This window comes from Anarrhichthys ocellatus, unplaced genomic scaffold, assembly GCF_004355925.1.
Source record: "Anarrhichthys ocellatus isolate YVR2014 unplaced genomic scaffold, GSC_Weel_1.0 scaffold60, whole genome shotgun sequence".
Taxonomy (NCBI): Eukaryota; Metazoa; Chordata; class Actinopteri; order Perciformes; family Anarhichadidae; genus Anarrhichthys; species Anarrhichthys ocellatus.
The window spans coordinates 1,208,453-1,228,186 of NW_022280090.1; the positions used below are offsets into that span (position 1 = coordinate 1,208,453).

Sequence of the window (19,734 nt, forward strand, 5' to 3'; positions counted from 1 at the left end):
AGGCAGCGCCTTACTACTTCAAGTGTGCGACTAGTTTAATCAGTCAAATGTTTATGATTAAAAATAGAGCACAAACTACCACTATAACGTGTTAGACAATGGTAGCGGTTTAATGTCTCAATCTTACCCACGGAAAAGGTATTCTGGACGCAACCTGAGCGAGCGCCAACTCAGCCTGCAAGCCAATGCTTAGGGAATAAACCTCCCTGCACAAGCACAACAAACCCCGGAAAAGGGAAGCGGAAGACTGAGCCAAACGTTGAACAACAAAGTGAAGTTTGTGAAGTACACAGTGACAGTTACCTGAAATAAATGCCTCGACAACCAGCCATACGGGGATGAAGGAAACGTCTTAGAAATGTAACACCTACGAGGCATCAATCGAGTCGAAAAGTGTCAGTTGTGGTAAAGCGCGTAGCTAGCGGTTAACCTCACGTTAGCGAGGTTTGACAACAAGACGCTGCTGCGCTTCACAACCCGACGACGGGAAAGTAGTTACCGAGCGGTTTGTGATGATTGTTAAAGGCGTTTACAAGTTTGTGGCAAATCAACCCGTACTGTCTCATTTCAGGTGAGTTCCTTTAGCCTGCTGCTGACGGGCGGCTAGTGTTAGCTAACGTTTGCTCGATTTAGTTTACGGTAAACAGAAGCTCGCTTCAGAGCTAAACTAACGGTGACAGTGCGCGTACAGCTGACTTCATATCTAGTTTCCTCTGTTAGCCATTGTTCTTTTATTTATGATGTTGCTTTAATGCAGTGATGGAAGAAGTACTCAGATTATATGTACTTAAGTAAAAGTAGCAATACCACTTTGTACAAATACTAAGTCCTGCATTCAGAACCTTACTCAAGTAATAAGTAATGGAGTAGTAGCATTGAAATATACTTACTTACCAAAAGTACACATAATGCAGAATTGTTCATTTCAGAATAATATATATAATATCACACGATTATTGTTGATTATATTTCGTATCGATCATCTGAATCTGCATGTAAAGTAACAAGTGTATATAGTAAAAGTAAAATGTACAATATTTCCCTCTGACATGTAGTGGAGTGGAAGTATCAAGTAGCATGAAATGGAAATACTCAAGTTATGTACAAGTACCTTAAAATTGTACTTACGTACTGTATTTGAGTAAATGTAGTTAAGTTACATTCCACCATTGCTTATATGTCAGTTTCAGTGTCTGTTTTTCGTTTGTTTAGTGAACACATCTGGATTTGTGCCCAGTCCTCTCTGTTTCCTGTCCTCTGTGTGAAATGACCTGACTGACTTCACTGGTTCCAGCATCAGATCACAATGGCCAGAATAGCCTGGTACCAAGAGAAGGTAATACAGATATTCAGTTGTAAATTACCCTTTTTTTTAAAGTGTACATTTAATTTATCCAACAAACCAATTTAAAAAAATCTCGATAGATAGATAGATAGATAGATAGATGAGACATTTGAATTTGGTGATATTGGTACAGAAACAGCTTTACATTTATGTTATGAATGTATACTTGGGGGATGTTGTAAGATCAATTTACAGAAAATAGATGCATTTTTTATTTAAATGGAAAGTTTTATATCAATAAATGCAAATAGTGTCAGAGAAAACCAAGTGCAGACCAGTTCAAGACTGAGATTTATGATTTTATTAGCTCATTTGACAGGGGCACTGCTCCTTTTTCCCCCTGTTTACCTTTTGCTGTTTTCGTATGACGGCGTACAATCCAAATGAAGTTGGAAAAAAAACAGGTGTGACCTGTTCAACAGGTTACCGTGTGTCGAGACATGTAGGGGGATATTCACTAAGCCTGTCAGGGCTCGAGGCTGCCAATGCCACAAAATCGTGCATCAGTGTAATTTTCCAATTCATGTTATGAGCCCAGCTGCATTTCATCTGTGTCAATAAGATCTCTTGCCAGGCTGTTTATGGCCTGTGTTGACGTTTCTGAAAAGCAGTAGAGCGCAAAAGAAAGTGTTTACAGCTAATAGGCTGAGAATATTACACTTTAAAAAGTCCCATCTTTTACATTTAAAATGTTATTTACGCTAGTTCATGTAGGTATATTTAGAAATGTCAGTCTCATATTCATTATTGTAATATGTATGAGGGTCTTAATTAGCTGTCTTTAAATGTCAGAAGAAAATGTCATCGGTTAGTAATATTTTTAAATGCATTCATTTTAATTACCCAGTTTATTTGAAGAAGCTTTTGGAGCCGTAAATGTATTTATTAAGACACTCTGATCAGCTCTCCCTCTCTGTTTCTTCAGTCTCTACAGAAACGGGTAAAAAATAACAATCTTCTTTTAAGTCTGATTTATTGGAATAATTTACCATAAGGATGAGCCCAAACATGCCCGAACAGCACTTTTCTTCCATTTGAACTCAGCAAAAACATTGATGCTGTAAATCTGGACAAACTGAATGTTACTAATTGCCACAGACCCTTAGTAAATACTCCGTGGTGCTTCATTTGAAGAATCAGAATCAGCTTTATTTGGCCAAGTATGTGTGCACATAAAAGTAATTTGAGCCAGTGTCTTTTTCTTTTTTTTTTTGCATCTTTCACAATGTACTTTCATAGAATTAAAAATAACAGCTCAGGGATAAGGACAACAAAGCTGGTCAGATGATAAAACATCTATAAGTCAAGTTTTCTTTAATTTGTAAACAAAACAAATAGTGCAAAGAAATAGATACTGAATGGATATACATGGCCTGAATTATTATGTAGGTATGTACATGTAAAGATGACTTCATACTGTATACTGTATACTGTAATAGCCACAAATGATACGTACCTATTAAAATTTGCAACTTGCACATTAGTGAAAATGCTAGTCAGGGTAATGAATGTTCTGTTGTTGCTACAGATCGGAGCCTATGATCAGCAAGTCTGGGAGAAATCTCTGGAGCAGACGGATTTAAATGTAAGACAACAGCAGATCTCTGAAAAGAAATACATTTTTTGTGTATTCATCTTGTGCATTACCACTGTATTGAAAATACCACTTGCCATTCATCTAGGGTTTGGACAGCCAGCCGAGAAAGACTGGTCACATCAGATCAGACCTCATTGATGTCGACTTAGTAAGAGGTGAGCATCAGTGAGGAGTAGTTCTCCATCTCTTGTTAGTTAGTTTGATAACAGAGACATTATAATCATATGCATACAGACAGCTTACACACTAACAAATGCATGTTCTGCTGTCGGCTAATACCAACCTCCGTCTACTTGCTTTAGCCCCGATAACGACAGAAGAATAACAAACAGAGACAAATCACAGGACTTTGTATCGTCGACAAATATCGTCATGTTTGTAATGGCGTCAATGCAGCTGTGTGAGCGACATCCTCGTTTCTCCCCGCAGGATCAACATTCGGCAAAGCCAAGCCAGACAGACCCTGGACAGCTCTGACCCGGAAGGGTCTGGTCAGAGTGCTGCTGTTCCCGTTCTTCTTCCAGTGGTGGATCCAGGTGACCTCCAGGTCCATCTCCTCATGGATCCTCGTGCTGTATTTCATGCAAGGTTAGCTCACCGGGTCTATTCACACTTGGGCTGTGGGTTTCTCAGCAAAACTGCCCTAAATTTGATAATTAATTCAAATATTTACATAATGACGAGAGAACCAGGGCACAAGTAACTACATACTGCAAACTGACTCGTACTGCTGAAGGATCTCAGTCCTGTTCTTTCTTGTTTTTATTGAAGATATCATTAAAACACCTCATTGAGGAGGGATTTGAAAGAATAGTAATTCCTTCATGAGCCTCTTCTATATTGCCATTATCAATCATTTATGTGCTTTCAAAATCCACAGAGAAAGAGACAATATGGAGCCCAGCTATAATGAATTACCAGTCTTGACATCCACATTGAGTAATGGTTTTAAAGCTAACTAACAGAGTCCCGTTTGAAATGCTTTTATTGCAACAGTGACATTTTGAGTGTGCGTCGTTCTTCAGCTAAAACATCACTGCTGCTGCTGGAGTGAAAGTCATTCAGAGATTAGGTGGGACGCCTCAGGCAAAAACATTATTTTCATGCACTGATCAATTTTGGGGTATTTTTCTTCTATTTTCTTTCAGACTAGTGGGAAGAAATGCATCCAAAGTACACATTTAAGTGTTTATTTTACAAATGTTTTTCTATTTGTGTCACCAAATTTAGCATTATATAATGCCTCATTTGCACATATAAACATATAATTAGTACCAAAAACAATAGTTTTTTTGTGTTATCTATCAGTTAAAATGTTACCCTATTGGCCTCTGGTGTCCTTCAAAATGTATGGAATTTTATATTCTCATATTCCTCAACATCAGTTTTATCTAAGCCTCTGAGCCATACATCTTTTCATTCCTATCTATATTCTGAAGGTTTTTATTGAGGGGTTTGTTCATATATCAGTTGTAGCCCGATTTATATGGCATCTTATTTCTGAAAACATGGCCAAAAAAAAAGATTGATTTAATGGCTGTTGACAGTATTTTCTGATTTATGCAGTAATAAAAAAGAGCTATTCCAATTTCCCATTGAGTCCCTTTGACTCTTTTAGGTTTTTACAAATAAATCAAAAATTTTGAACCTGACTTCATCCAATGTTCAGGTTTCTGTTGTAGAAATGTCATATTTGATTAAAATATAGCCTCATTTGCATATTTAAACTATATTTTTTTTACCATATTTGCCTGTTTTGTCTCCCCATAAATATTTTTAGATTGTCTCTTTTGACTTTGCTGAGCCATAGAAACACACGCAGGATATAAATATCAATGATTGTAAAGACAATATGAGGATTTTAATACGTACCCAATTCAGTATCTCCATTTGTCATTTTTACATTCAGTTATGTGCAACAACAAACGTGTTACCCATCACACCTGAGCGACACAGAAAGACCTCATTAATAAGCATGAATTCTGTTATAATGGCTCCCCTAAGAGACCGTTTTGTTTGCTGTTGCCAAATGTTTTGCTCCCCTCAGTGGCAGCAGTGGTGCTGTACTTGGAGGTCCCTGGGGCGAGTGCCAGCGAGGTGTTTGGGCCCATGTGTCTGATGCTGCTGCTGGGCACCGTGCACTGCCAGATTGTGTCGACTGAGTCCAGCCGGTGGCCCTCGGGCAGTCCAGCTGCCAGCTGCACCACCAGCCCTGCTCGCAGACGGAGGTTGTTCTCTCATTGTTAGGCACTGCACACTCATTTGCCTTAACAAACACACTCTTACCTCTTGGCACGTGCATAAACAAGAATAAACCCAAGGACTTTCCATCAACCTGACGTTGTTTTATTCAGTAAAGCCTCTCTGATGCTCTCCAAACTCCTGTGGGTTTAAGCTCATTTTGTGATGCCTGCTGTATTTGCAATCTCTCGTCTTTGACTGTCCTTTTTATTCTGTGTCCTTTCAGGCCGAGGAAGGGCAGAGTGCTGAAAAAATCAGAAGAAAAGAATGACGGGGGGGACGCAGGGGAGCAGGGGCCGTGGCAGTTTGAGGAAAGCCAGCGGGTGTGCAGGAACGAAGAGAGGAGGGTACAGTCACCTATCTCACTAGTATGAAGCGAAGAAGGAACTGATTTATGACAGAAGTAAAGATCACTGTCAGAATAAAAATAAAAAAACCTGTCAATAAATATGGATGGGATGCAGTGGAAATGTAGTTAGAATTAAACTCTGGGTCCATTGCCAAAATTTAAAGGTACAGTCAACCCAAAATCAAAAATCCCTATCGTTTCTTCTTACCTGTAGTGCTATTCATCAATCTAGAGTTCTGGAGATATCGACCATAGAGTTGTCTGCCTTTCTCCAATATAATGGGACTATATGGCACTCAGCTTGTGGTGCTCAAAGCCAAGAAAATACATTTAAAAAGGCTCAACAGCAATGTCTCCTTCCAGAAATGATGACTCAGTTACTCAAAATAATCCACAGACCTTGTTAAGAGCAGTTTCGTGTAAGAACCTGGTCATAATTTCAAGAGACATTGGTGTTTTTTCTGTGTATTGTTTGAGGGCCCTCAAGTCCCATTGTATTCAAGAGAAGGCAGACATTTATATTGCTGATATCTCCAAAACTTGGCAACAGACATCAAAACAATTAGCATGATACATAGTGCTACAGGTTAGAGGAAAAAGAAAATGTAGTTTTTGGGGAGAACTGTCCCTGTTTGGCCTCTGGCTAATGAGGACGTGTAACTGATGTTTGCTGTCTCATTATCCGTACAAAGGCAGATTGATTCTACACTGATTTAGTGAAGATAAAGAAACACCTGTATCTTTATTGCAATCGATGAACCTCCTCGACTGCCTCGAGCTTCTAATAAGAAGAACCGTTGTTGATTGTTTTATTGACTCCAGGGCTGTTGTATTGGAGTTCATGAGATAGTCAGATAGTCTTGTTATTTTGGTAATTTCCTGTATTACAGGACTGAGTTCAAAGCTGCCCTTGACTCTTTAATTCCATTCTTGCTTTGAAGTGCACCATAGTGGTACAGTCTGTGGTGTTTGTCAAAGTCCTGCATTTTTTGTATTACATGTTTTAAGATGTATGTGTGTTTCAATATTCTCTCACAGACCACAAGAAAGTCAGGATTTGGGGCATCCGACGAGCTCTCCAGTGAGGAAGAGGAGGGGGTTCAACCAGTGGAAGTAATTCTTCCAAAACCTCATCAAGAGAGGCTCCCTGCTTCAACTTCCCCACCAATGTCTTCTGTTAGGAAGAGAAGTCTAAAGTCTAACTCCAAATCTCCATTAAGACCTGAGGTACACCTCGTCATTAGCCTGTGTGTTAATGAAACCGGAGTTTGACGTTTACTTTACATCAGTTGTGTGTTCCTCGTATAGAACAAGCATTTAGGATTGAGCACAGTTCAGCGTGAAGTGAAACGACTCTTTATATACTGAAAACAGGAAGGGGCCTCCGTCAAGGGGACGCCCAGAGAGTTGGAGCGCCTCAGGCCGAGCGGGTGCTCGCTTCCCGCCTCCTCGCGTCCCGCCTCCGACACCGATGACACACTGTGGGAGGAGCTTCTCCAAGGGCCCGACTCCGCCTCCACGGGGAGCAGTGACAGCGAGTCGACCGGGAGGTTCAACGCTGGCGTGGCGCTCGCTCAAACCACCACTCTGAGCAGTGATGATGAGAGCCTGCAGCAGGGAATCGCCGGAGTAAGACCGTCTTAAATACTCTTCCTCCACTGGTTTTGTCTCATCGTGTACATGTTGGTACATTTTATTCATGGAGGTCAAAACACTCCTAAGGCGTTACAACTTTATGGTGTTAATGTTAAATGTTGTAATATTTAAGTGCTAGCTTCATTAGCCGTCCCAGTCCCATTGGAAACCATCAGTAAACTGGATGTTATTTATTGTGTTTCATTTCAGAACCAGCTGTCTTGGCTGCAGGCATGTCACCCATCCAAGGACCGGGTCAGTGCCATATTTTGGGAGCAGGGCGAGTGTAGGAAAGCAGACATGTCAGTGTTGGAGATCAGTGGGATCATCCTCACGCGGGTACACGTCACGCTCTTTACTTTGGTATTAATTCTGTGGGTAAAGATTGCTTAGAGTCACGTCTGTGGTGAGAAATATTGTAATCTAAGGAAAGCCTCGTTCAGTGATGAAATACAGTGACGGATAACAATTTGAATTAACTTATTATATGATTAACAATATGCCAAAATGTGATATTCCTACTCTGTTGAACATTTACCTGTCTGACGTATATAATCACTTGTAGACATTAGAAAAAATACAGAAACACAGACTGCGTTCTTTTAACACAATCTTTTCTTACAGAGTTTGCTGTCAAGAACAATAGATTTGCTTTTCACAGCATTAGAATGTTGCTGCATAACAACATGTCTCTCTCTCTCTCTCTTGTGTTTCTTGACAGGTGAAGTTGGTGGAGCAGGGTATGGGTTACCTTGTGCTCGGTGGGCTGATGACCGCCACCCTGGCGCTGCTTCCCTTCGCCTTCCACTTGGCCCAGCGTCTGGACACGTCGCTCCTCGGCTCCATGTCCCTCAAACAGCTGGGCGAAATGGCGGTGGGGCGGTGTGATACCCAGGTCTACGTCTTTTTCTTCATCACGATGGTGCTGAGAGTCTGCCTCATAGGACTGTTCTTCTTCATGATGTGTGTGGCTGAGAGAACGTACAAACAGGTAATACGATTTAATAAACCCATCGAACCTGAATGATGAAATTTGTGCCAAAACTCACATTCCTTCATGTCTGTTGTAACTCAAAAATGTTAAGACAGAAATATGATACATACTGTTAGTTTGAGCTTTATTACCTCACTAACTCACTAACTAGCAATATTATACTTCCTACTTGCGTCCCCCAAAGCATTATGGGAACTGTTCCAAACCATTATGTGATTATCCCAAATAGAAGTAAGAAACAGAAGTGACAAAATCCATTATTGTTACCCTTTTCTTGTTTGTTTACTAGTGAGAATGTTATGTTAATATCCCAGGAACATCAATACATTATCCGTTCATGGACAGTTATCGCCCTGCCTTGAAAATCAACTATAGGAGTGAAAAAGCCTAGGGATCATTGTTTGATTGTATTATTACAGCTGATTTTAGTTTGTTTTTTAATGTACTTTAATGAATTCTGATAGTATGCAACTTCATCCACACTCACCAATCCGTTTAGTCACTCACAGCTTCCCTCTAGTGGCAGTTAGGAAACATTGAAACAGAATCACTCGACTCTTTGCAGGAGACTGCTAAACTCTGTCGACTTGCTTTGCATCTCTGACAATGTGTGTACGTCCATGTTTCCACTACAGAGACTCTTGTTTGCAAAGTACTTCAGCCACATCACTTCAGCTCGCAAGGCCAAGAAATCAGAGATCCCTCATTTCCGGCTGAAGAAGGTCCAGAACATAAAGATGTGGTTGTCACTGCGCTCTTTTCTCAGGGTTTGTATTCACCTGCTTTAACTCCGTCATTGCTGTTACGTTGTTTCACCACCGGAGGGTTGCGATGGACGCAGCTTTGTTTGTAACGGTGACTCTCTCGTTCATTGCAGAGGCGAGGGCCGCAGCGCTCCGTCGACGTCATCGTCTCCACGATCTTCCTTTTGGCGCTCTCTATTTCATTCATCATTTGTGCCCAGGTCAGTCATGTGTCCGCTGGAAGAGATCAGATCTGTTGTGCCGGCGGCCACGACGAGTATCACTACTGTTGTTATTCTCGCTCTTCCTCAGCTGCTGCACAACCACCAGACATTCCTGGATTCTCTGACCAACTGGGAGCTGATGGTGTGGGCCTCCTCCCTCATCCTCTTTCTCTTACGGCTGGCCACGCTGGGCTCAGAGACCAACTGCAAATACAGCAACTCCTCAGTGCTGCTCACCGAGCAGGTAAGGACCCGGCTCGTCTGAACACATGGAGTTGCAAGTAAATTTGTCAGTGGGTTCAGCACAATAGGCGACACCATCAACTCATTCAGTGTTAGAATCGTTTAATCCAGGTTTGAATGAATGACTATGACTTTATTGTACAATTTACAGAATGTCACACTGCTCTTGGTTGCAGATCAATTTGTATCTCAAGATGGAGAAAAAGCCCAATAAGAAAGAAGAACTCAATATCGTGAACAACGTTTTGAAACTGGCTACAAAACTGATGAAAGTAAGCAAAAATTAAGCTTCTTTGTTTTTTGAAAAAAATTAATGGTCTGATTTTAATTTACCACACAGTGCTTTATCTGAATTATTGTAGTTATTTTGCTTTGTAATATTACTACAGCAGAGCCAGAACCTTACTCTCGTCATTATTTTCCATGTCTAAAATATTGCACATTTTTGTATTTTATTCCTGTCAAAGTATGATAAAGGCGGTAAAAGTTTTTCCCCAGATCCTAAACCATCTTTTAATAATGAGAACTCACTGATACTGTGCCTTAAAGCATTATTTATCCATGACTGCATATTACAGCTGCACATTTTATTCGACAAAGAGACTGACTTCATTTTACAACTGAATCATTTTCTATAAGAACAAAACAGTGACTCAGATCTTTCCTTTTAATGTTTTAAGTTTATCTTTAAGAACATTAACAAAATCTAAAATTATCCTATTACAAATCTTAAACGCTGCCCCAGAGTTAGAACACAGAATAGCATTTAAACTACATTTAAAAGTAGTGCCTCATTGTTTACCATGTAGTGAATAGCTGTTAATACCTCTGATCTCTGCCGTGGGGGTTAACCATGAACTGTAATGTTCCTGGTTTGAGTCTTTGTTGCGTTCCTTATTTCCAGTTCTCTCTCTCACTCTCTCTCTCTCTCTCTCACTCTCACTCTCACTCTCTCACTCTCACTCTCTCTAGCACTCTCCTATGTTCAACAATCAGCTTCTATACGTCACTTAGGATTGACTCAAGACATCGCTAATAACTTAATACTGAGAGATATAGAACTAATTTGATTGCATTGTAATTACATTTGTTTTATTTATAGTGATGGCCCCATGGAGCTATTTTTGTCAGTGGTACCCGTGACATGCATTCCCTCTTACCTCCTCCAGGAGCTGGATATTCCATTCAGACTGCTGGGTCTGACTGTAAACCCTCTCATCTACAACATCACCAGAGTGGTCATCCTGTCCGCCGTGTCTGCTGTGGTCAGCGACCTGCTCGGCTTCAACATCAGAGTGAGAGCCTTTCTGCTAAGTGTTAAAATACACAGAACGAATTATGATTAAAGGGGCACTCAACTCTACTTTACACAAGTTCAGTTTAGTCTTCACATAAAGCAGTATTCAGCCTGTGACAACGGGTTGTGTTATGTCTTCTGTGGCTGTAGAGGGAGCTTTCTGAAGTTTGGAAGTCTCAACGCCAAACTCAGTCAGTTGCATTGTGGGAAATGTAGGATCCAGTGATTTTTGTTGTGTTTGGCTAGGGGACTACAACTCATGTGAATACCCCAACTTATTGAATTACAATAATAAAACACTGGACTGACCTTGAAATGAAAATTGTGAAATGTTCCCTTTATAGTTGCATATTACAAACAACCAGTGGGGTTGTAAAGTAGCAGGGATAACAGGGATATCTCAAAAATATCGATGCCTAAGTCAAAAGTTGGATTACAAGATCAACTGTGTACAACTCATGATTGTGAGGGGAGTATGTAGCTGGAGCCAGGAGGTTGTTAGCATAGCTTAGCTTAAAGACTGTAAGCAGGAAACAGCTAGCTTGGCTGCCTCTTCTAATGTCATTGTAATTAATCATAACTTGTTGTTTTTATATTTCTGTTTGTGTGTACGTATTAAACAAGAGATGCATCATGATCTTTACAGCTGCAAGTAGGTTTAATTATGTACGATGCTAAGATAAACCAAGTTCTAGCCTCCTGGCTCTATAGCTCTATATTTATAGCACAGACATGAGACTAGAATCAATCAAAACTTGCTGCAAGAAAGTGAATAAGCATGCTCCCTAAAAACAGTTCCTCTAATGAGGGATGTAAGACATCTGAAATGACGGTATTCTTTTTTCCTCCTAATGACAGTTTTATCTCTTCTGCTTCATTTCCAGCTGTGGAAAATCAAACCTTAATGTGAAAACGGTCGGACACTGGAGACCAGAAACTCCCCACGTCTGCTGCATACAGCGTCTCATCTACAAAAAGACAAAAAAGTGCAAACCTACTGACTCTGTAATGATTGTCTGTGCCTTCCAGCTGAGACTTCTGTCTCTTGAGTTTCATGAGTCTTTCACAATCCTGAGATGCTCTGACAATCGCTCGCACACCGTTACTGGCTCAGCCAGTGTCCATCCACCACGCCGCTAACCCAGTGCCTGACCGTTGACCCTTGACCCTTGAATGTTCCTCAGTATGTGGCTAAATATGGTGGTGAGTTTGAGGTCATTTCAGGCTTCTGTGGCGTCCACATTCCAAAATGTGTACAGATGTGTGGACACAACATCAAAAGTAAATGCAGATGTAGATATTATTGTCTTACTCACTGATGTTTCTCATCAATCTAACTGTAAATCAAGATGGGCTGCCAGCTTAATTAAGTGAATTTTCGTAGGACTCATCTTTAATTTCAACCTTTTGTACTATTTAAAGAGGAAACCTTGTGATTGTAAGTGGGCTTTATTTATTCTGGGTTCTATTGTAGCACTTGTAATGGTACTTGTAAATCCTAACTCTCTGACCACTATCTATTGAGGACCATTGTTGAATGAAATGACTATGCAATGTTTGTATAGTTATGCTCAAATTAAATATTTGATAGAGGTGAATAAATGTTTTTCAACCACGGATCGGTTTCGTAATGTTTCTCTCTCCACATGCTGGGTTCACTTCATCCTCTGCAGAGCTCTTACTGTCTGTTACGTCTTTTTTGAATTAGTGATAATGGGTTGTGCATTGACGTATGATCTATTATCAACGTTACGGTAGGAAAAAAAATGATGACGTAGAGGCACATCTTCCGCTTGGAAGGACACCAGCCGGCCGAGGAGGCACCTCCGCACCAAGGACAGGCCGACCAGACTGGCTCCTCCGGCCGCAGCGGCGGGTGCAAACTCTCGGTCCGGCAAAATCGTGAGACCCCCGTGCCGACGGTGTGTAACGGCGTCCGCAGAGGCTTTCCACCCGTCACGACTCGTATTATTTACATATCGACCAGGTAAAAAATGAATATGATGCGTCCTGTGTAGAATATGTTTGAGGCGGATCATGTTGTTGGGCATTTTCATTTGGGATTATGTTGTTATGTCGGATTTCGCGTCGCATGAACTCAGTCACCGCAGTTAAAGAGAGAATGATGGCATTGCTCATATGCAGCTTTGTAAACACAGTGGGTTTAGCCAAGCGGACTTCTTTCCCTTTAAGAGATGATGTGGCAGCATATTCATCCTTTGCCCTTCTGGTGTATGTTTCCAGGGATCCATGGAATGGAGCCATAACATATTTTTTTTAGAGAATGCATAGCTTTGTGTTTAAGATTCTGTTCTGTCAGAGATGCATGGAAGTAATAGACTGACTGACATTGATCTGACTCCTCTGTTTCAGCCCAGCTTGGATAATCCCTTCTGAGACAGAAAGAGAGCTGATTTTTTTTTTTTTATTTTATTTTTTTTTTTTTTACTCAAACAACTCTCAACATGTCGAGCACTCAGATAGACAACGGCTCTGCAAACTCAGCAGAAGCTAAGAAAGCAGACATGAGAATGAATGAGAAGAAGTGCTGTAAGTGAAGTCTTAACAATCATTCCATTTGAACAAGTTCTTCTGCATGACTGCTTTAAGCGTCCACAGGTGCTCTTGTAGCATAAAGCCTTGTATTGTTCACTCTGTGACACCTTCTGTGGTTTCCACTGTTCTTAAGTAAATTGCCTTTCTCAGGATGTTTCCTCCTCTAATTTCTGTAGATCCTGTCTTCGATCCCAGTCCGCTGATGATATTTTTGTCTGAAGAGATAATTATTTTAGTCCAGTGCACGCATGGCCTAATTATTATTTTGTCCTTTAAGAATCCTGCAACAAAATGCGTTTTTCTTGCAGTATTTTCATTAGTTGTGTTGAAACGCAGCCTGACTTTCCAAGACAGTACATTTACATCTACGTACCTTAAATTCTCTGCCTGTTATGCAGCATTTTGTCATGCAGGTGATTCACATTGCAGACACTATAACTGTGTAGGGTTTCTATTAATGTGCTTGTGCATCTGTCCCCTGTCTAGCATGGGCCTCCAATATGACAAACTCTCCAACGGTGATCGTAATGATCGGCCTGCCTGCAAGAGGGAAGACCTACATGTCAAAGAAACTCACACGTTACCTCAACTGGATCGGAGTCCCAACCAAAGGTACATGACGTGACAAAAACCTGTTTTCTTTGTGTGTTCAATTTTCCCCAATAGTAAATCTAAGTCAAGCTCACTGCACATATTTCAAATTATAATCAATATACAATCATATCGTGTCATGGGTGTCAACTCAAAAGTAGAGTATATTGGTCTACAAACTAATTTAACACTTTAAATCAATAATATAAATCAGATTTTTTTCTAAAAATAAAACAAAAACCTTACCAATATATTGAGGAGAATCAAAAGATCTTTGCCGATAATTTGTCACGGGTTATAAAATTAGAGGAGGAAGATATCTAATGTATTGATTACAGGTGAAACTGTTTATTTTTACTTTCAAATACTTTGCAATGATTGTCCAAACATTCTTCATATTGGTTTATGTAGCAACCCCCATTTGACATGACATGTACATTTAAATGTGCGTAGCCTACTGTATGCGAGTATCTGAGAATAGGAGGCTGAATTCAGCATCGGCTGTAATGCCGTGTTAATGTCATTTGTTCATTTTTCAGTGTTTAACTTGGGCGTGTACCGCAGAGAGGCCGTCAGAGCTTATAAGTCCTATGATTTCTTCCGGCACGACAATGAGGAAGCCATGAAAATAAGGAAGTAAGTTCCACTTTTACAAAATGTGCCCATCGTAGGCTGTCATTACACAGGACATTCATATATATTATTTATCTATCAGTAAGGGAGGCTGCAGCATTTCTACTGTCCAGTCCACACCTTTACTTGAAGAGTCTATTAACTTTTTTGTGTAAACAGTGTCACAGCTCTTTCAGGTTCGTTTGTCTTTTTTATATTAATGCCAACATTTCCCCCAAGTAACATGGTTCTGTTTGGTATTCTGCAGCCTCCACTGCTGCATCAGTGACTAAGCTGTTTTCAGGCCTACAGACAGAGTCAGCATAATGTTCATACTACCTTAAACTGGCACTGATTTATAGTTAATGTGCAAAGTATCACCACCAAATTATTCTGCTTTGTATTCAGATCAAATGTATAATCACTGCTTATTTCCCAAAAAAGATTAAGAATACAACCGTCTCTCTCTTTCCTTCATGGTCTTATCCAGCAGTGGTAATCAAAATGGAGTTTGTCGCTTTCATAAAAATGCGACAGGCTCTTGACAGCGTCCCCACGCTGAATCGTGACCTAGATATTAAACAAGCTGCCGCTGTCACTCTGAAGCTGACACAAGCCCGCCAGCTGGGTCTAACAGTAGCTGTAAAGACTTTGTCTTTTTCATATAAGAAGTATCAGTTTGGTGGGGTTAAAGGAAAAAGAAGCCATTTTGCTTTCTTGCAGAGAGTTAGATTAGAAGTGGTGGCCAGAAAATAGTTATTTACTGAAGAAAACAACACTAGATTATCCCAAATGGAAATTATTCCCGAGTGTAAGTGATAGTGACATTTTGGAAAATACGCTTCTTCGTTTTCTCGCCGAGAGTTACCTGAGAACGACTAGGCACATTTTACAAAGTATAAAACCATTTCTTTAACTCTACGAGACAATTTAGTGATGTTCTGTTCAGTAAATCCCTCAGGATTCCTTCAAGGTAGACTAAATCCACCCCAAAAATATTACTTTTCTTTCAAAAGAGCAGTCCAAATGAAACCGTGCACAATAAGGTCTATGGATTATCAAACGTGTAACCAAGACCTTTTGTCAAAGATAAAAAATATATTGCTGCTGAGCTTTGCAAATGTATTTTTTTCCAGTGCTTTCAGCAGCACATATTGAATTCTATGTAGCTCAATTTTGTTGGGGTGGCAGCAGAAATCTAAAGAGCTAGATATCTCATAACCTCGGCGATAAAAAACTAAACTGTCTCCGTGATTAGACACCACTAGGAGATTAGAAAATCATTTTTGTGTGTGTTTGAGTTACCTGATCTTTTAACCAAGATACTATCAATATCCCTTATGCAGAAATATGTAAAATAAGACACTAATCTTTTATTTATTATTATGATTAGCAGTCTACTTGATGATCAAAAGAGCATGATTCCAACGACATAATACTACTAATACTTTCTGATTTCTGACATTTTCCATGTCATTTACGAATCTTTTTAGTGAATGCGAGCATACTGATGGTCCTTCAGAGCACTGTTCCCATGTATGTTTTCTCTCTCTCCCACAGGCAGTGTGCTCTGGTAGCTCTGCAGGATGTGAAGGCATACCTGTTGGTGGAGGGAGGTCAGATCGCGGTGAGTCCTCTCTCTGCCTATGTCTCTTTGTGTCTCAATGTTGACTCATTTCCAAATGTAAAGAAATATCCAGAAGGGAAACGCCTTTTGCAGTACGACAGTCTTAATCCTAAACTGTCCCTCAAACATTTTACCAGTGAAGACACGCATCATACATGATAAATTCTTTCCCTCCTTTGTGTTCCTTTTATTTTTTAGGTGTTTGATGCAACAAACACAACAAGAGAACGGCGTGACCTCATTCTAGCTTTTGTGAAGGAGAATGCATTCAAGGTGAGATTTGCTAAATTATGTTCATACTTTGCAATTGTTTCCTCTTTTCCCTCACGGGCTTTGGTGGAAAATAGGCGTTGATATTTAAACACTGTGCATAAAGCAGTTTCCTGTACTGGTTAAGCCACTGTGGCCACAACTGGTTAAAAGATTAAATCGGCCTTTAACTCCCAAGATTATTTAGAGTCAACTGTTTTTGTGTTTCTGTAATACCCTTAAGTGCGGTGCAACAAGATAAATAGAAGAGGAACAAAAATATCAATTAATTTGTCAATCAATTTAGTTTGGATCATAGAAATAAAATAGAGTAGAAGGGATATTCCCATTCAAAGCAATGTAGCTGGATGGTCAGAGCGGCAGCCATTTTTATTTGTACTGTTGCCATTGTACCCGTTGTAGCGGGCTAACTTCCGTATACACTACTCAGACTTACAGGAATGCTTCATCCACACACTCTTGTTCCTGTATTGAAATGTGACAACTTTTTTGGGCTCATTTTCTGTAATCAGTGTAGCATTAAGTATCGTGGAAATGAATTAGCTAGCTAGCTTGCTAATTATCCAATGCTACACTTTGTTACGTAAAATGATCGAACAGCGGGCTGGTGGCCAGCGGCAGCGCTTGGTCTATATGAGCCTTCTGCCTCACTCGCCACTGCTGCTCCATAGGTCTCAGGAGCAATTGCCATTTTCTTTTGTACTCGTCAAATGACCACAGAAAATAGTTGCAACTGCTAGCAACACTGCTAGTTCTACTTCCCTATTTCTTTGGTTCAGAAAGTCTCTTAAAGGTACTTTGTGTAATGTCTGACCACTAGTGGCAATATTGAGCAATGTTTTTGGAGCAATGCCCGTTTTGATTGCATCTCCTCCTTGTGCTCAAGGACACACATGTGTGTGAAACATAACACTCAGCTCTGCTGCCAGTTTCCTGCTACTCCACTGATTGACAGTTAGTTTTTTTCTTGCACCAAGACATGTTGCAACACCCCAGGAAATGCAGAAAAGAAGACTTAATGCCTAGCAAAAATGGTTGGAAACAATTCAGTCAAGAATACACACAATTCATTTTGGTAAGAGATAGTGAATGTAAACATCACTGTTTTTGTTTACTTGAAAACTCCACTGAGTGCCTTTAATTATCTGATGTGGAAACAGCTGATTATGTGACATTGCATCGATTCAATGGACATTTTCAGGAAGCTTTTGCACATGTTGACCCTGTGAGCTGCCCTCTGTCCAACAGGTGTTCTTTGTGGAGTCGGTGTGTGACGACCCAGAGGTCATTGCTGCTAATATTCTGGTATGATCTCGTGTCACCAACGACACTCAAAGGTTTGACTGTGACTTCTTGAGTTGTCTCGGTCGAACCCGTAATCTATTAATATTCACACTATCTACAGTGTTATGTGAGAACGGCCGTGCTTGCTCACATTGTTTGAATGTGCTACATACCTGTGACAGGAAGTGAAAGTGTCCAGTCCAGACTACCCTGAGAGACACAGAGAGAGGGTCATGGGCGATTTCCTCAAACGAATCGAGTGCTACAAGGTTACTTATCAACCATTAGATCCTGATGATTACGACAAGTAAGAACTGATCACCTGCTTCTGCTTCTATATTGGTTTTTCAAACGTTATTTAACACCGTTTACAAAAATGTAATATTCCAAGATTATTTATATAAAGCTTATTTTGGAATGTTTTTTTTAACCAAGGAGTAAAAATGTTTGCATCTTGTGTATCATTTTGTGGAATTGTGGTTGCAATTCAGAAGAAAACCACTAGATGGTGTCGTTGAACAACTATTTGACTCACCTACATGATTCATTGGCACCTGCAGGGACCTATCTTTCATCAAGGTGATGAACGTGGGTCGGCGTTTTCTGGTGAACCGCGTTCAGGACTACATCCAGAGTAAGATTGTCTACTACCTCATGAACATCCACGTGCACTCTCACTCCATCTACCTGTGTCGGCACGGAGAGAGCAACCACAACGTTGAAGGCCGCATCGGAGGAGATTCTGAACTGTCTCCTCGAGGGAAACAGGTTCTCTTTTCATAATCATTTTATGAACTCAGATCAGTGGGATAAGGTGTACTTAACTGTATTATTATGAACACCTGAGTCATACCCTTTATCACATCTAATCATCTCCATTTCCCATTTGCTTGTCTCGGTCAACTGGACATGAATCTAATGAAGCAGAAGTACTAAGGAATTAATTAAGAAGAAATAATGAACAGACAGATGATTGGAATTCTCTCTCTTTATCTCTCACATCCAGTTTGCCCATGCCCTGCGAGACTTCATTGAGGAGCACGACTTGTTGGATTTGAAGGTGTGGACGAGCCAACTGAGAAGAACCATCCAGACAGCAGAGGAGCTGGCCGTCCCTTATGAACAGTGGAAGATACTCAACGAGATTGATGCAGTCAGTACCTTCATTTTACAATTGGGATGGGAATTTTACAATTCTATGAATCATTACAGATTGACAGCGCTCTGGTTTAGATAGAGAGAAACTATAGTTTATTCATTGTATTTTTTAGATCCTTTAGCGGGAGGAAATGGGGCACAATATCAGTTGTTGAAGAAGTATTCAGATCCTTTACTGAAGTACTAATACCATGCTGTAAACAAAATACTCTGTTACAAGTAAAAAGTCTTGAACTGAAAATCTTACTTGAGTAAAAGTATGAACGTATAATAAAGAAAATGTAATTAAAGTATTAAAAATAAAAAAGTACTCAATGTAGAAAAATGGCTTCTTGCCAGTTAACTTTCTGTCAATCGATGAATCTATTAATAGTAGTTTAATTTATGACAAAACATCATATTTTATAAGCTATTTGAATGCACAAATCTGAATTTGTAATGTAACTAGTAACTAAGCGGTCAAATGATTGATAATAAATATTCTGAAATATAGTAGAGTAGAAGTGGCATAAAAAGAAAAGACTCAAGTACCTCAAATTAGTACTTGATACAATCCGTCTCTACACAATTGCCAAAGTGAAGAAGGCTTCAGTGTCGAGGTAAGAGGGACACAGCCACAAAGCATTTCAGTGCTTTTGTTATTGTTCAAGCATAGAGCAACATCCAGAGGAGAAACCTCACAGGGTCTTCATAGAGATGGGAATATGGTGATTACACCTGGTACTCTATTTACAATATTACAATATACTATATATATATATAATATACTACTATCACATGTATAACGTGTCTGTATTCTGGTGTGGAACTGATATTATTCTTTTAAAACATCCTGCTGCTGTTTTTCTTTATATAATCTCTATGTAGACTATATTTAAATTCTGCATGTGATGTTTTCTTGGCAGCGAAGTAAATAAAATGGTGTGTGTGTGTGTGTGTGTGTGTGTGTGTGTGTGTGTGTGTGTGTG

General features: G+C 40.0%; 2 protein-coding genes across 5 annotated transcripts in view; both read left to right on the plus strand.

The window, feature by feature from the left end:
- Nucleotides 1–232: 232 nt before the first annotated feature.
- phtf1 (putative homeodomain transcription factor 1) lies at nucleotides 233–12,285 on the plus strand. Its single transcript, XM_031871701.1, has 17 exons — nucleotides 233–571; nucleotides 1,213–1,336; nucleotides 2,874–2,930; nucleotides 3,028–3,097; nucleotides 3,372–3,530; nucleotides 4,990–5,170; nucleotides 5,410–5,530; nucleotides 6,571–6,759; nucleotides 6,907–7,161; nucleotides 7,378–7,506; nucleotides 7,889–8,158; nucleotides 8,797–8,928; nucleotides 9,039–9,125; nucleotides 9,217–9,372; nucleotides 9,548–9,643; nucleotides 10,541–10,666; nucleotides 11,553–12,285. The coding sequence occupies exons 2-17, from the start codon at nucleotides 1,307–1,309 to the stop codon at nucleotides 11,571–11,573; spliced, it is 2,079 nt and encodes a 692-aa protein (XP_031727561.1). The 5' UTR covers nucleotides 233–571; nucleotides 1,213–1,306; the 3' UTR covers nucleotides 11,574–12,285.
- Nucleotides 12,286–12,373: 88 nt separating this feature from the next.
- The window catches only part of pfkfb2b (6-phosphofructo-2-kinase/fructose-2,6-biphosphatase 2b), a 10,424-nt gene continuing 3,063 nt past the window's right edge, over nucleotides 12,374–19,734 (plus strand). For all 4 annotated transcript variants that reach the window (XR_004213630.1, XM_031871704.1, XM_031871705.1 and 1 more), the window contains exons 1-10: nucleotides 12,374–12,655; nucleotides 13,042–13,218; nucleotides 13,711–13,836; nucleotides 14,355–14,451; nucleotides 15,988–16,054; nucleotides 16,253–16,327; nucleotides 17,573–17,629; nucleotides 17,791–17,915; nucleotides 18,169–18,376; nucleotides 18,615–18,761. Coding sequence is in view for 3 of the 4 variants with exons in the window: in XM_031871704.1 (XP_031727564.1) it covers nucleotides 13,134–13,218; nucleotides 13,711–13,836; nucleotides 14,355–14,451; nucleotides 15,988–16,054; nucleotides 16,253–16,327; nucleotides 17,573–17,629; nucleotides 17,791–17,915; nucleotides 18,169–18,376; nucleotides 18,615–18,761 (987 nt within the window). In the remaining variant the exon portion in view is untranslated. The remainder of the gene's footprint in view (nucleotides 12,656–13,041; nucleotides 13,219–13,710; nucleotides 13,837–14,354; nucleotides 14,452–15,987; nucleotides 16,055–16,252; nucleotides 16,328–17,572; nucleotides 17,630–17,790; nucleotides 17,916–18,168; nucleotides 18,377–18,614; nucleotides 18,762–19,734) is intronic.